Raw genomic sequence first — 17,091 nt, 5'->3', positions numbered from 1 at the left:
CATCTTGACCTTTATAGCGTCTTTGACTCGGTTCTCCAATTAGACTGGGATCTATTGGTTGATCTATTGGATCTTGCAATTCTGGCTCTCGACTATAGATCTGACCACTGTAATCCATGTACAATGACCCCGATTGCATATGCACCAACTATATGTTTTTTTGACTTGTGCAGATTTCTGGATAACCACTTGGGTCAATTTTTTGCACTTCTATCTGCACTTCATGTTTGAGCTTGCAATACCTGGCTCCACCGAAGTCTGTGAACATCTTGGAGTTTTCTGAATCTGGCTTTACTCTGATCAACAGGATCTTGGCTTCTGTGCTGCTTTTATTGCGCATCAAGTATCTATGGCGTTCTAAATCTGCATATAAGACTTTATCTCCATTGTAGCCATATAGATGTAAAATCTGTTGTGTTGCAGTTGTGCATGTGTTGCCACTGTTACTAGCTTGCTTTGCTGTACTTGAACTCTCGGATTGATTTGAGTTATTTTGGCTTGTTTTGAAAAAATTGTCTCCTATCAAATTTTGGTATCGACTAGCAGAATTTATGCTGCTCGTACTAGCCTAATCTGCAATCTCATGTAATTTGTGGCCCTGTTCGTTCGATTAGAAGCTCGATTTTCAGTGCGATTGCTTGCACTTGCCAATTTTTAGCGTGCCAAATTTTGAAGTTTGCATGCCCCTCAAACGCCTTTTAGTTGGTGCCTTTTCTGGCTATTCTCCTGCTATTTCTGATTGTTCCACTGTTAGCTCGATTTTTTTCCTGGCTGCTGTTCTTGATTTTTGCTCGCTTTTGCTCGGTGTGATTCTCCAACGGTGTGTTTTTCTTGGCGTTTTTTGCTTTTCGGCCTCGTTCTGGCTTTTTCTGGCACTTTTGAGGACTTTTTTTATTTTTCTTAATTTTTTTGTGAAATTTTAAAATTTTTGAAATTTTTGGTATTTTTTGGGAAGGTTTTGACTTTTTTATAAAAAAAATTTATGAATTTGTGAATTTTTTAATTTTTCGCGAATTTTAGAATTGTTGTGATTTATTGTGTTTTTTTGGTCAGTTTATGTTTTTCTTATTTTTAATGAATTTTCTATGATTTTTGGTGAATTATTTGTGTATTTATTTTTAATGATTTTATATGAGTTCTTTTCTATTTTTTGTGTTTTTTTTTGTTTTCTATTTTTTATGATTTATTTGTGTGAAGTTTTGATTTTAAAATTTTTTTGATGAGGTTTTTATTTTTTTGTGAATTATTTATGAGTTTTTCTATTTTTTTGTGATTTTTAAAACCCTTTTTGATTTTTTATTGTTTTTTTTTGGTTTTTTGTTTTGTTTTGGGTTAAATAAACTTAACCTAACCTAACCAAGCTAACCAAAGCTAACTTAATCTAACCCTCACTAAAACTAACCAAAGCTAACTTGGCTATCCTAACTAAAACTAATCTATTGGTTGACCTCGGCCTTGGCGAGGATGCGGGACAGCGAGGACGGAGACTCGCCGCTGAGTGCGGGGCTGGGCAGGAACGGACGACTATGGAAGCGTAGATTTGCAGTACGAGACGAGGAAAGAGATGCTGTGTGGGACCGTGGGTCCTAACACGCGCAGTAGAGAGGACGGCGGGGTGGCATGGCAGCTGCGAGGAGAGAGAAGAGAAAGATGGACAGTGGCCCGGTGTAGTAGGGGTGTGTGTGTGTGTATCAATGGAAAACAACAAGGGAGGGGGAGGGGGAAGTGTGTGTGTGTGTGTAGTGTGTAGAAAAAAACAAAAAAAGGAGAGAGAGGGGTTCGCGTAGGGGAGAGAGAGAGTAGAGAGAGATGGAGTTAGAGAGAGAAAAAGGGAGACATAGAGAGGGAGTGTGAGGGATTAGAGTGAGAATGTGAATAATCACTCTTTCTAAGAGAGGGGGAGGAGAGAGAAAGAGTGGGTGTGGGGTAGGTTCACCCGGAGTGGGAAAAAGAAAAAGAAGAGTATTTTTTAATGGCGACGAAAACTATCCCAACGGATCGTAAAGCTTTTCACCGACGAAGAATTTTTATGCACCGCAAGGCACGGTATCGAAGCCTGAAACCCGTTTTTTATTAATTTTTTATTTTCAAATGTCCACAAATGCCAAAATTAGGTTGAAAATTAGATGAAACTCCAAAAAATTGCCAGAAAATCCCAAAAATTTCTTGGTAAATTCTAGAAACCTTAAAAAATCATCGTCATTCACAACCGAGCATTTTTGATAGGCAAAAGCACACCAAAAATAGCAGATTTTATTGAAAATGCAATTTACGACACAATTATCAACCTGGCCTCCAAAAATAGCGAAACGCTCAAAACTCGACCACGGAGGGCACAAATGCAAACAAAATGATGCCGTCAATACGCACACACAAAATAGCTCATAAAGATCGCAAAATATCAAAATTTTATGGATTTAATAAAAAATTAATGCAAAAATTAGCAAAACATATTCAAAAAATACCCAAATTTTTTTTACAAATTCTCCACACATTGGGAAATAGTGCAGCTAAATAAAATTTCAAAAATCACATCAATTCAATTGCCAAACAATTTCATCAATAAAATCAAGACTATGTAATTAAATCGGCAAAATTACCGACAAAATTAGGTCAAAATTTGACGCAATTGAAGTGTGTAAATCCATGTTTTGAGCACAAAAACGCAGCAATTAACCATTACACACATCAAACATTCTATCAAAAAATGAATCAATCATGCGAATTTAACACTTTTTAGGCACACACACACACACTGATAAAATTGGCAGTTTTTACCAATCTTTAGGTGCACACACAAAAGGGTTAAACTTGTCGAATTTGCAATGTGACTTCACAAATCATTAGTTGAGCATGAGCACAACACAAATCAATCATCACAATTGAAAAATCATTAAGCACACATTAATTTTTAGGTGCATAAACATGGGCAAATAGTGCACACACACCTAAAATTAGGCATACACACACTCAATTAGAATGCACACACACTTGCAATTGACCACTCCAAGTATGCAATTAACTCAATTAAGCACCCAATTAGCAACGCACATTCACCAATTAGCAATTGAACTTGTCAAATTTAAGCGCCACCAAATCTTAAAAATTTCGGCATTACGACGGCATGAAAATGAATAATCCAAAAATTTCATAGCATCATAGCATTAACATTGCATTGCATCAACGTATCATAGCATTATATTGCATCATCATGGTGAGATCTCTAAACAATTTTACACATCTTTAGATTCTAGGGAGGTTGATAATACCACCTTGATTACCTTTCCATTGAAGATCAATTGAATGGTTGAAAGCTCCAATCCTTCATAGCAAATTAGTAGGTTAGCAAAAATTAGTGAAATTAGCAAGGGGCTAGTGTGAAATTAGAGTGTGTAAACACACAATTGGCAAGATACAGTGACACATTAGGAAATTATGAACACATTGCTTCATTCACACATCCAAAATCCACAAAAAACATAAACACACAAGTGAAATTAGTGAGGAAACACATTCGATTATGCCACAATTACACTAGCGTAGGCCATCGTCCCTGGCAACGGCGTCAAATGTTGGGGGTTCCATCGTTGCATAGCTCCAATGACCAACAAAATTATCAATCCGGAGGGATGAGCTACCTGGCTAGGACATGGAAACACTCACACGGTTAGGGCAACACGAATGGTTAACTCTACGAGGTGAGCTTCTTGGCCTATGGAAGAGCTAAGCCACAATGAAGGGCAATCTCCACATCCACTTCTCTTCACCTCCAATCAACCCAATCACACACACTAACGATTGCAAGACGCACACAACACTAATCCTATCATGCAACACACTAATCGCAAGCACACACACATAGATCTATCGAGCACCACATTCCAACCAAACCTACATGCACACACAAGCAAGAGAGGGCAATCACACAAGATTAGAGCGAGATTAACCACTAATTAGTTAAGATCTAGTTAATCTAAGCATCATAGGAAATCATAAGAAGCATGAGAGAAGCATAGTGAAAGAGAATGAATCATTGATTAGTGTTAATCAAGTCTCATGGGCAAGGAGAAGCTCAATGACTCCATAGCCACACACCTCAAGAGCTCTCACCAAAGAGTGCTCTCAACAAATGAGCTTGAGAATCTTAATTTCTTCTACACACTGCTTTATATACCTAGGGTAAAAATATACAATGTTCGGGCGTCCAAGGCCTTTAGGGCTTCACCACTTATTGAATCTGCTACCTAAGCACACTAACTGACCTGTTCTTTATAGCTTGGAACTCCCATTGAGCTCGTAACACATTAAAATATTACAATGGCTTGAAATAAATCAAGAATTTACAATACGTGACCATTTCGAAAAAATGTGAAAAAATATGTAACTCCAATCTTTATTGCTTCTTCGTACTCATTTTCGATGTACATCCGTACGTCTTCGATCTTTAGCAGCTCCTGTTAACTGACGTTGATTCAGTTAATACCACCCTTTGCGATGCAACTTCTGTCACTAATAGCCTTTGCGCTCAACTCTCAAATCCACCCTCCCAAGCTGCAAACAATACAACACATTGGTTGAAACCCGTCACCTCTCTTAGGTGCCCTTAACTTGGTTCCTTTACCCTAAACCAACGTCCCATGGATAGAGTACTCTTTCCTCTCTTCAATTTTGTAGCATTGGGCCTATTTGAGTTTGTAAGAACACAACTTGATCAATGTCGTGATTAAATCACTCGTCATCTGCTTGTAGCGTTAGGGCAGTGATTTAGCTCTTGCTGCAAGTACTCACAGCAAGTTCTGCTACGCGCGTCAAGTGTGCTACGTTTACTGTTGCTGGCAAAGATGACGGTCACAGATTGCAGAATGTATGAGGCAAAATATCCGGAGGCGGACGATGTAGTAATGGTGCAAGTGAAGAGCATAGCAGAGATGGGTGCTTACGTATCTCTGCTGGAATACAACGGAATTGAGGGTATGATCCTCCTCTCTGAGCTTTCTCGGCGTCGCATCCGGAGTATTGGGAGCCTCATCAAAGTGGGCAGGCAAGAGCCTGTCATGGTCATTCGTGTGGACAAAGAGAAGGGTTACATTGATCTCAGCAAGCGTCGTGTCTCTGAGGAGGACATCCAAGGCTGTGAGGAGCGCTATAACAAGAGCAAGATGGTGCACTCAATTATGCGCCATGTTGCGGACACAGTGGATGCTGATCTCGAGGTCAGTGTGTTTTACTTATCATATAGTTTACTGCTGTTACCTTTATTGTTGGTGCTCTGCACATTGACAGTTTTGGTGCGTATCAAAAGTCAGAAACTGGTTATTACTGAATGAATCTAATTGCAATTGTTTGGTTTTTATAATAAGTTTTGGAAGATGAACCCTCCTGTCTTCAACTCTTTAGATATTTGGCTAGCTGTATGCTTTTGGTGAGAGCTGGTCTGGAGCTGATGCAGTTCTGATGTTGATGTGGGTTCTCATGTTTGAGCTGGCTGTATGAGTATTGTTGATAGCTGGTCTGTAAGTTATGCAGATTAGATGTTAATGTCGGTGTGTTGTTCAAGGTGAGCCCTTATGGCTCATGTTCTTGGCAGATAGTAGTCTCAGTCTAAATCTTTTAAAGGCCAAATGAGTGATTTTGTAGAGTGCTGGTTGCTTATTTCAACCATGGCTAGGCGGATGATTTGTGAGGCTTTCAAAGTGTTGCTAGTGTAGGAGTGTGCAATTACACTGGCCAAGTGCCACACCTCAAGAACTGGTGCCCCATACCATCAGTCCACATTTTAGCTTGGTTCTCTGGGTAGGCAGTGCTAAGGGTTTTGGCTATCATCACTTGCTGAGAATTGTGCCTCTTGTGCAGAGTTGCCAGTAGGGCTTGTACCCTTTCTCGTGTTTTTTCTCTCGAGTAGAACTGCACGAGAGTTGCCAGTAGGGAATTGTCTTATTGTTGTATTTTTTTTTACTCTTTTCCATCTTCTTTGTGGTATGGAACAATTCAACAAAGCTTTTAGTGTGCAAGGGATCATTCTAAACCGCCTTTGGATTTTGGTAGAAGATGTTTTCATGCTAAGGCTGTTCTTAAGTAGTTTTAAGGCTTAGCTGCTCGATTTAACGTGATTGTTTTTTCCTGTGCGAAAAGATCCTTCCTTTTGGTTTGGAAACTGCCATTGGGCTACATCTTCCCTAAAAGGTATAGTGCACAAGAGACAAGGGAGCCTTTCCCATGCTGAAAATAAAAATACAATGGGTAAATCACAAAGTGGAAGGAGGAAGAGTCCCATAGGTGGTCGATTGTGCTGATGGATACCGTGGTCCAATGTAAAGAAAAGCCATGGTTGCCATTACTGCATGAAGTCCAAGCATTGCCTCTTTGTGCTGTCAAAGCTCCCTTGTATCCTATCATATGGGCCTCGGAGTGTATATCAGCTCTGACCATGGACATATTTGGGCACTAGTTCTCTTTGGTGATTAGCCTTTGTACATTTTATTTTGAGCTTGTGCATTTGAGATGTTCATTTTTCTAGAGACACCTTCAAGGTCGAAATGCTTGCTGCTTGGTCTCGTCTAAAGATGTACCCTTCAGAAACGCTTCCATCTACAATCAAAGATTTTGGGACACGTACCTACTTGAGTCTACTTTTAGAGATATCAGTTTTACAAAACAGATTGAGAAGTACACATTGGGATTACCTTTTCCTTTGCGAGATTAGTATATTGTCAATACAGTCTCTAATATGACGCAACTTATGTCGCATGCTAGAGTCAGTTATCACGTCATGAGAAAGGAATTGGTTTTGGAAATGACACCACCACCCATGGAACCCCACTTCTCGCACCAACACTCCTTTGAGCCAACGGAAATAAACTTCAAGGCCTTCACAAATTTCTAACCAACGGTTTTAACTCACCCCTCAGCAGATGGCTGAGCTTAGGGCTCAAGGAAGATGCTATAAGCGTGGACGCATAGGGCACACTTTCAGAGATTGTAACCAACACACCCACCCTACCCCACCCAATAGTATCCTTTTCAAGCGTCCGAATAGCGAGGAAAACAACAATGATAACAAGAAGCCCCACCCTTGTGTGGGATTGATTTTTGATCTCATAGGAGAGCCTAGACATGATGTGGCAGGAGAACCTTGAAGAGCTTAGGGACGAGTTCGTGACAAAGATGCGCTTATCTTCTTCAACGCAGGGTCCGCCAAAAACTTCATTTCTACTGACATTGACTAGGAATTGACGAGTATGCAAAAGGCAACTGTAACAAACTTGGACACCCTAAGTCTAGGTTCTGTCGCGACACAAGAGAGATTCACTTAAAAACACTTCACAATTAATGAGTCGACACGGCCCGGCGTAGTTCCTTGCCAAGAGAGATTGGCCCCAAAGATTGGCGTCCCTTTCGGTATTTATTTTTGTATTAATCTTTGAGCAAAGTACAACTCCCGCAAGTCCTCAGTTCTCAGACCCTGCGTCTAGATGCTTTGAGAAGTGAGGCCCTTGGGCTCCTTATAAACTTACAAGGGATGCCAAAAGCAGAGCCCCAAAAGCAGGTAAACTTAAAAGCATCAACACCAGAATCAACTGGTCAAAAATCTGCCCGCAAAAAGCATCAACGCAATTTGCGGAATTCCGTACAGTTCTGCCACATTAGCAGTCAACGCTAAAAGCGGTCCGTATGGGTTGCCACGTCAGTAGTCAACGTGTTTCACGGGCGTCCGTACAAGTGCCATGTCAGTGCACCGTGCAACCTGTCAGCGCCATTTGCGGACGTCCATATTGTCTGCCTAGTCATTAGACGGCCGTGTGTCTGGGTGGCATTGCCACGTCATCATTTTGTGACATACCCCCCTCATGAAAGAATTGTAATTGCCCTCGATTACGCGTGCAAAACAGAGAGGCCATTATCCATTCCAGTAGACACTGATTGTAAGTACCGAAGCACTAGACACGTCACATCTAGTACTTGTACAAAGACAATGATCACATCACTGCACATGACGTCACAGGACACCACATGACAAATCAATCACAAAAAAATTCATTCCAAATCTCAGACTATGATTGCCAGCAATGTATTTAGTAAGCGCATCTAGATCCATCCTGGACCTCACTGATGTTGGATTAACTAATCCTTATTGCGATCATATCTATAGAGACTTATAAGACCGAAATGTTGCAGTCATTTCGTCTTTTAGTTCCTGCACTCAAACAAGTGAGATGAGAGAGTACAAATCATTCATGTTCAATTTCGGGAATTCCATTTCATAAAGTTATACAACAGAATACTGTCAGCACAATAGTATCCCTGAAACTAGAGGGATATCAGTGACTATTTAATCCAGGTAATCTGTGACAAAGGTGTGGAGTGACTCCCCTCTTGTGCAATCCCTCTGCACGAGATTCAACCCTGCTGATATGCGGGATCTCTCGGAGTAAACGTAGCTAAACCGAATGCTTCAAGGTAAAGTTCCAAAATTTGAGGAGTATCTGCGAGGTCCTCCTCCTCCATCCACTTCGCATCCAATGCTGGATAGTTCTTGAATGTAACTAAGAACCGCCGAATCACCTTACCTTTCGCTTTTCTTTCCTTGTGTGCCAAAATCTGTTCAGGAACGAGTATCTCCTCGCTCTCTTCCACTTCGGGTTGCTCATCTGCCTCCCCTCAACTTGCACCTCACCTTTAAAAGGTTACAAGAGACTCACATGGAATGCATTGTGAATCTATTAAGTATCTGGCAGCTTGAGTCGAAAGGAGACGTCATTTATCTTTTCTTTAATTTGGAAAGGGCCATAATACCTCATGCTAAGCTTTGGAAAAAGTCGTTCCTTTCCCTTTTGTTTTCTTAGGCGTGCATTTTCAAAACGTAAGAGCACCCAATCGTCTTCCTTTAAATTGAAATCGGGTCGATGTCGATCTGCTGCCTTCTTATGTCGTACTTGAGACTTCTCTAAAGCCTCGTGGACCTTGGCAAAACCAGTGTCCAAGTCCCTCGTGTACTGCTCGCCTTCAAAAATCTTGTCTTTAGTGCTGAGAAAGGGAGGAACCTTCTGAGCACTTTCAGTTATTTCAAATGACGCGTTCCCCGTCGAAGAGTGAACCGTGTTATTGTAGGCAAATTCCATCAAAGGCAATTTTTTTTTCCCATTGAGTCTTTTGATCAGAGATGTAAGACTTAACAAATCCTAAACAACTGAGTTTGCGATCTCAGATTGCCCATCTGTCTGAGGGTGGAAGATCACGAGGACTGTAACCGTGTGCCTATATTCTCCCAAATAGCCCTCCAAAACAAACTCGTGAAGCGGGGATCTTTGTTGGAGACTATCGTCTCAGGCATGCCATGTAACCGAAATGTCTGTGCAATGAACAGTCGCTAAATGGTTCGGCTTGACTGTTTTCTTCACTGGAATAAAGTGAGCTTGCTTGCTATATCTGTTAATGACAGTCCAAATGCCATTGTGCCCACTTTGTGTCTTCGGAAGATCAAAGATGAAATTATCTTTTTGTGACATACCCCCCTCTTAAAAGAATTGTAATTGCCCTCGATTACGCCTGCAAAATAAGACAAGCCATAAACCAGTTCAATAGAGAGTGACTCTAAGTATCGACGCACTAGACGACACAAATCTAGCACTTGTACAAAGGCAACAATCACATTATGTTCACATCACAGTCAGATCATATCACATAGAATCCATTTTGATCTTGGACTATGATTCTTGGCAACATATTTAGCAATCGCATCTAGATCCACACCGGACCTCACTGATGTCGGATTTACGAATCCTTATTGCGATCATATTCATAGATTTCTCAAGACCTCAATGCTGCAGTCATTTCGTCAATCATTCCATCTTTCAATCTTGCACTCAAACACAATCACATGTGTGCGTAATCATTTCCGGGAATTCCGATTCATCAATCAGACACTAAGTTCATACTGAACAGAGTGTTTCAATCATTCAATTCTAGTCTTCTTGTCGCTTGGTGGCCATCTCATCCCTTGGGAACTCTTGCTTCGCTCACCACAGTTTCATTCAATCAGTCATCATCATCATTCACGATTCATGATCGTGATCACGTTCATTTTGGAGCTGTCATTGCTTCGAATCCGTCATCATCTCATTCTCGATTTTCACATGTTATTTGTTTACAAATAGCAGGATCTTCCATATAACATTAATTTTATACATAAATCAAAGTCGTCATTAAAAAGTTCTATTTCAAAATTATTCATTCATAAATGCATAAAGAAAAATATTGCTAGTTCATCCATAATTTTCTATCCAGTATCTGTTTTGGAGTGAGTATCTCCTCGCCCAGTACTATTTTCAATCTGTCAGTCGGTCTCATTCTTGTGCCTTTTTAGGGCACCCGGAGATATATGTCCTTGTTCCTCACATTTAAAACACTTTCCCATTTTGAGATATTCGTCTTTCTGTTCCTCTTTTAGTCGGGGTCGTGTATCTTTTTGTCTCGTGCTTCCCTCATCACTTGTTGAGGGTTGATTTGATGGGTAAGTCAAGTTACCCGAATGCATAGTAAAGCCTTGCTTAGCATGTCCCATCAACTTCTGTATGGACTCAAATTTCTATAACAAGCAGTAGTCTCATATCTCTTTGGGCAGTCCACAACAGAATCGCTCGATTTGTTGCTTGAATTGATCTTCTTAAAGCATGAAGCAGGTAGAAAAACATCCCAAAATCTCTCACAATAAGTACCCAGAGTTTCTGCTTTGGCCATCGAAAGATGATTCCAAGGCAATAATCACTCATATTCTTGAGTGAGCCACGAAGAAATAAAAAGTCTCTTGAACTTCAGCCACTTTGTCGGTGCTTCTTTTCTTAACAAAAGAGTGGATCACCATGTCCGTGCATTTCCTTTCAAATAGGATGCTGCCCTTCTAATCTTGGAGTGCTCTGTGTAGTGGCCTCCAAAAAAAGCTATGTCAAACTGTTGAATAAAAGCGAGGGCATTGTGCGCATCTCGAAAACCTGAGAAGGTATCAAATGTTAGGTGCAACGGAATGAATGTTTGCGCTTTGCTCAAGATGAGTGCTCCGAATTGTGCTCAAGGTTCCTGTTGTTCTTATGGAAGGGAGAGCCTTCCATTCTTAATGAGAGAATGCTATGATCACTAACAAAGTGAATGGACACTGTGCGTGCAAGTGTATGAAACTGAGGGATAGAGAGAGAAGAGAGATACGACACCAGAGACGTTGTAAAACCCTCCTCCGAAGGCCCCACTCTCGTCGGCGAGAGTGGTCTACTTATGATTGCACAATCTGGTACAAATTGAATGCATATGAATGATGCAAGTCTAGGCTATGTCGGTGTCGGCGACGGCGACGGCGACGGCGACGACGACACTAGGGCTGAAATTTGCAATCTTTTATCTGCTGTCCAAAAACGCCATGGGCTGAAATCTGGCCTGCTTGAAAACGCTTGGGAAAACGCTGGTTCCTGTTGTCTTCAAGGCTGAAAAACTGCGTCTACTGTAGGGCTGATAACCGATTATCTTTGGGCTAAATCTGCTACTCCTTCAGGGCTGAATTTGCAGGTTTCCTTATGGCTGAAAATCGCTGCATGCTGAAAAACGCCAGCCAGAAAGGGAGGCGATCTGTGGTTTTGGAAACGCTAGGTCTCTTGGGGGGGTTCTGCTAAGAAGGTGCCTGTTGAGCATGTGCTCCTGCTGCCTCTTGTGCCATTTAGTGCTAACTTGGGTTTGCTTATATTTTAACTTAGCAAAATTGCCCTACCTACTTTTGTTTGGAAAGTCACTTAAAAATAATAAGTGAAAAATACCAAAAATAGGAAAAATAGGCTAAATGCACTGGAAAATTCCCCTAACTGATTCTAATAGATTCTGATGGGAATTCTGATGATCATGCTGTGTGCAACCAGAGGATATGCATTTACACTAAGTGACTGGGCATGCACGGTCTACGAATAGACTCACAAAAGTGCCAGATCACTTCTAATCTAGACTGACTGGACTGACTTAACCCTTGTCATGTTGTAGCTTGTCCACGGACACATTGGGTTGGATGTATCACGTGACATCCCCTCCTTTTCAAAGTGAGGTACTGGTACCGAACTGTATGGCGTCGAGGGAGATCGCCAATAGCATCCGGAATCCTAGAAGGGACTCTTCACCGGCCCACTCTGATGTGTGGGTCGTGCGGTACTTGAACTTCATAAAGGTCTGCAACGCTTGCTTCTTTGGGCCGCGCCGAAAGCGACACAAAGTCTTCTGTGGCTCCTTCAATGCTTCAACTTCGTCGAGAGTCATGCTTCTTTCTCCTTCAAGAATCTCAATGGTTGAAAATTCCTGAACCCATTTCCAACACAAAACCATGAACATACCCATTCCATGTAAAGTGAATGGAAAAAATCTAGTCTTCCTCAAAGACTGTGTATGCAATGTAGATGAACATAGAGATGGAGTTATAACCCGTTCATCAAACACATGCAAACAATGAGATCGAATCTTTTTTGTTTGATCTAAAGCAATCAACTGTGGCAATTCACAACGGAAATGCCCATGCTTGGTGCTCATACTTTCATGTGCTCTTTCGGGTACTGTGTCGTGCCAAGGAAGAGACATGAAATGTGACTTCCTTGAATGCATACTTTTCAGCTTTTCATGAAAAATCCGCATACATCCGTGCTCATCCATGAGAGAAACGTGCTCAACATACAATATGTCATGCCTAGGAAAAGGGATCACATAACGACGCTGACTAAAATACCGGAACCGATTACAAATGAAACACTCGAACAATGCGTGCGTATCAATCATGCGAACACATAATACTTCTTGTGAGGGTTCTTTGGACCAAGGCTCGAGAGCCAAGATCGGTTCTTCCTGAGGGGTCGAATCGTCCCGTGGGGGTTCTTTGGACCTTGACACGAAAGCCAAGATCGGTTCTTCGTGATTGATCGAATCTACAACAAGGTTAGCTTCGCTAGAAAAAGCATCCACTAACACATCATCCTTGTGAACAATAACATCATCTTCATGCAACTCATCATGCTCGTGAAAAATCACACCTTGATCATGCAAATTATCATGCTTGTCATTGGCATCCAAATCATCATGCTTAGTAATATCATTCAAATCATCATGCTTATCTTTGTCATCCAAATCATCGTCATTCAAATCATCATCATCCTTCTCACAATCATGCAAATCTTGTGTGTCATGCTTTGGAGAAGAAGAGACTGAGGTCCCCGATCTGGGGAAGCAAGGGGAGGGTCTCTTGGTGTGGATCAGGGAAGCAAACCTAAACTGGAAAGTCTACCTCCTCGAAAGTCCATCAATTGAAAGGTGAGACCATGGCACCATTGCCTGAAGTAGGCCCGTGAGGCTCCCAGAGCCATGGGACTTATTGTAAGAACCTCGGCCACCATATCTGGCCCTTCAAACTCTATTGGTAGTAGCCTTGGCCAAGGATGTGCACATCGATAAGCTTCCCAACCTCGGCTAAGAGGCGGGCCTGCACCAAGTCTTGAACGTGGTCCGTGCCAGGATCACGGGCGGCTGTGAGGACAGCGAAGGGGGATTATAGTGGAGTGAGCATCTCCAGGCAGGTTAGGAAGTCGATTTAACTTGATCACAACTTGAGACTTGTTTCAAAAAGGATACTCCAGGATTTGTTCAGAGTGTGGCTGCCAGTGCTAATTGGGTTTGCAGCTTCCTACTCTGTGTTTGCATATGCTTTTGCAAAATATTGGGTATGATTTCCTGTTTGGAATGCTGGTTTCTGGACTTGTCTTTCACCTCTTAAAACTTACGGAGCCTTAAGAAATCGTTAATCATTGAGGGGCTGAGCATAAAGATCAGACGACTTACATGAACAGTTAGGGGATTACTATGACTCGAAGGTCTCTGATATCTACTTAGATGCCCAGTCAGATTTACTATTGCTACTTTTGTATCTAGATTTTGCGAGTTGTTAATCTGGTTCTAACAACGTGTGCAATGTTTGTAATCTGCAGGATCTCTATATTCACGTGGGCTGGCCTTTGTATAGGAAGTATGGGCATGCATTTGAGGTAGACTGCTCCAGATTAAGTGACATTGTTGTAGCTCACAGTGGGGAATCTACTATGTGACACCATAACTCTCCTTCGTCTTTTGTTAGGCATTTAAAATCATTGTTACAGATCCAGACTCTGTTTTAGGAGGTCTGACCAGGGAAGTTAAGGAAACTGGCCCTGATGGTGTGGAGGTAAAGTCTCTCTGGAAGCAAATGGTTCTTGCCACTAATGCTTTTGAGCTGCTGATACTGAATTCTGAGTCGCAGGTCACGAAGACTATGCCTGCCATGACAGAGGAGGTTAAACAAGCCTTGATAAAGAATATTCACCGAAGAATGACACCCCAGCCCCTTAGAATCCGAGCAGATATAGAACTGAGATGTTTCCAGTATGATGGAGTTCTTCACATACAGGTTTACCTCTTTCTTTGGTTCTTCGTTTCAAGTCTCTGTTTGTATGAACATAGATTATCTTGTTTTTCTTTCTCCCTAATTGAAGGCAGTGTTGTTTTGCACGATTAATATCATTTGCTACATCTGATTTTGAATAATGTGGCATTATGCAGGATTCTATGAGAAAAGCAGAGGCAGCGGGCACTCCAGATTGCCCTGTTAAGATCAAACTAGTGGCTCCTCCTCTTTATGTTTTAACAACACAAACCCTTGATAAGGTCAATGCGTAAAGAAGTTTCTGTGCGCTTCGTTTTGTTGCATGTTTCTCAGTTTGTAGTATTCCTCTTGTTATTAGGCTTATCGATGTTGTATCTTGGCAATCAACATGGCAGTCTGTGAGTGCAAATTGTCATATGCTAGAAATTTGACAGAAGCTTGACTTAGTAGATCGGGCTGGATATTGTTCTGATGATACTACACAGCTGAGTTGATGTGGGTTGTTGCACACCTGTAAATGTCTTGGGAAGTCTTTTAGCCATTCGTTCAGCCTAGCTGCTGAAAGAGCGCAAGCTTGTTTAAGCTCAAGTTCCTCTTTATACCAAGCTAGCAGCTCAACAGAGTCTCATACTCATAGAGACTCTAGCTTATTTGTTTGTTGCGTTTTTGCAGGAGCAAGGGATTGCAGTTCTCAATGCAGCCATCAAAGCATGCACCAAAGAGATTGAAAAGCACAAGGGGAAGCTTTCAGTGAGGGAGGCCCCGAGAGCGGTAAGAATGCCGATCCTCTGATCTTGCAAGTGGGATTATTTTGTTTGAATTTGAATGAGTAATCTAATAGGCTCCTTGTTTTCGGCAGGTGAGTGAAAGAGATGACAGGCTTCTGCAGGAACAAATGCAGAAGTATGCAGCAGACAATGATGAGGTAAATGGGGATGATGACGAGGAAGAAGATGTTGGAATGGGTGAAGTGGATGTTGAGGGCACTGTGGGATTGACAGAGTAGTCTCTCTTTCTGCAAGGCTTGTACTATGGGCTAGATCTGATAGAGATTTGGAAAAGATGTCAGCAGTCTGGAGATAAATATGCATTTGTTACTTGTAAAGAAAATGTCACATTTTTAGCACCCGCACAGGCCGTCTTGCTAAAAAGCGCATGAAAGCAGTCTCCTTTTTTATGAGCATTAGGGCCACGGTTTTCCAATCCCTTTTGTCGGTCCCAGATTTGCAGTATTAACGAGTTTGTTTTCTCCGGCATTCACTGAACTTTTCTAAACCAATTTTCATCAATTAGCCAGAGTGTTATTGCTGACATAATATGACTTGCAATGTTGAGAGTTTGGAGCGATTTGTGATGGACACTAACATCAATTGTTCCTCAATCAAATTCTTGAAGGGTCTATGTTCCAAACAGGTCAGCAATTCTATTTTTGCCCTAATCAATGTCACCTCCTACCAGTCACCGCCTTGTGTCTCGTTATCTAAGATCTCTATTGCTGGAAAGTGCAGTGGGTTCTCATAATACACTGCTGCTTTGGTGGCACTGAAGCGCACTTGCTTTCCAATCGCTGATCAATTCTCTCTCTTTCCATAAAGTCATTTGTTGTTTGGCTTGGAAGCTTTTAGGTTAAGTTTGATGCTATTTTTCTTTGTTGTATTCCTTTAAGTGGGAACTCTTATCTGGTTTACCCCTCTACATAAAAGGTGACCTTGTGTGAAAAGTTCTGCATGGATAATCTTCTTGTGTATCAGGTTTTGGGTTGGGTTAAGGTGGACCATTCTCTTCTCTACAACAACGTATGCAACATCCTGCAGAGGTCAATGTAGTTGCTTGATGCTATATATCATAGTTTTCAAACACTACATTTCTTGACGAGGCAAGCTTTGTCTGCTTGATTGCTATTAGTATGCCACGTGACAATTGCGAGGGAACAATTTTTGGGGCAAGTACTCTTTTCTCTTCCCTAGTAGATCGTGCAAATGGGATTTGTATACAAACAATAGGGTCTTGAAACATCCGCCTTACACTAGAAACAGTTTTTTCCAGTCCATTGCAATGCAATTGTCTAATAATCTCCATATCTGGAGTGGAGATGGAGTGGAGTCACTCTCTGCCGTGGTAGGAAGCACAATAGCAGGCAAAAGAGGATAGGATGTAAGACAACCAAGCATGAAACTTAATGGCATGCAAATGCCTTGTGAATTGCTGGAGGTTTTTCCAATAGATCGCTAATGAAACTAAAGCTTTTATTTGTTGGATTAGACTTTTGCTAATCCTATGCTATATTAGAGCACTTTAAATGTTATTAGAGGTTCCTTATTGCTAGATAGCATAATCACACAATTTTGTGTAATCCTATGCTAGATTGGATCCTAGCTCTCATTTTTGGATCCAATTTAATTTATTTTAATCCAATGACTAGTGATTTTTCCTTTTAACCATTTGGCCTTTTGTTGTTATAGTCCACATGAGAATGCCTTGCACATGGGTATGTAGTCGGTCGACGACCGATTGAGACATGTCAAACCACATCAATCCCTGTCCGCAAGATTTGAAGCTCGCCTATAAATGGTGTCAAATACACATCTATGTGCTTTACCTTGTACTTCCTTGGGACAATTAGTGATAATAGGAGATGGCCTTTCTTGATAGTCAACCATTGCGGA

The 17,091-nt window shown here is 41.4% G+C and overlaps 1 protein-coding gene across 1 annotated transcript; it reads left to right on the top strand.

The window, feature by feature from the left end:
* Positions 1–4,662: 4,662 nt before the first annotated feature.
* On the top strand, positions 4,663–15,764 carry LOC147448244 (Eukaryotic translation initiation factor 2 subunit 1). The gene is made up of 7 exons (XM_086524109.1): positions 4,663–5,213; positions 13,995–14,051; positions 14,141–14,227; positions 14,303–14,449; positions 14,602–14,706; positions 15,098–15,196; positions 15,285–15,764. The coding sequence occupies exons 1-7, from the start codon at positions 4,842–4,844 to the stop codon at positions 15,429–15,431; spliced, it is 1,014 nt and encodes a 337-aa protein (XP_086380235.1). The 5' UTR covers positions 4,663–4,841; the 3' UTR covers positions 15,432–15,764.
* Positions 15,765–17,091: the final 1,327 nt, after the last annotated feature.

This window comes from Adiantum capillus-veneris, chromosome 11 (assembly GCF_014529385.1).
Source record: "Adiantum capillus-veneris isolate H3 chromosome 11, ASM1452938v2, whole genome shotgun sequence".
Taxonomy (NCBI): domain Eukaryota; kingdom Viridiplantae; phylum Streptophyta; class Polypodiopsida; order Polypodiales; family Pteridaceae; genus Adiantum; species Adiantum capillus-veneris.
This window is presented reverse-complemented; position numbering and strand designations above follow the sequence as displayed.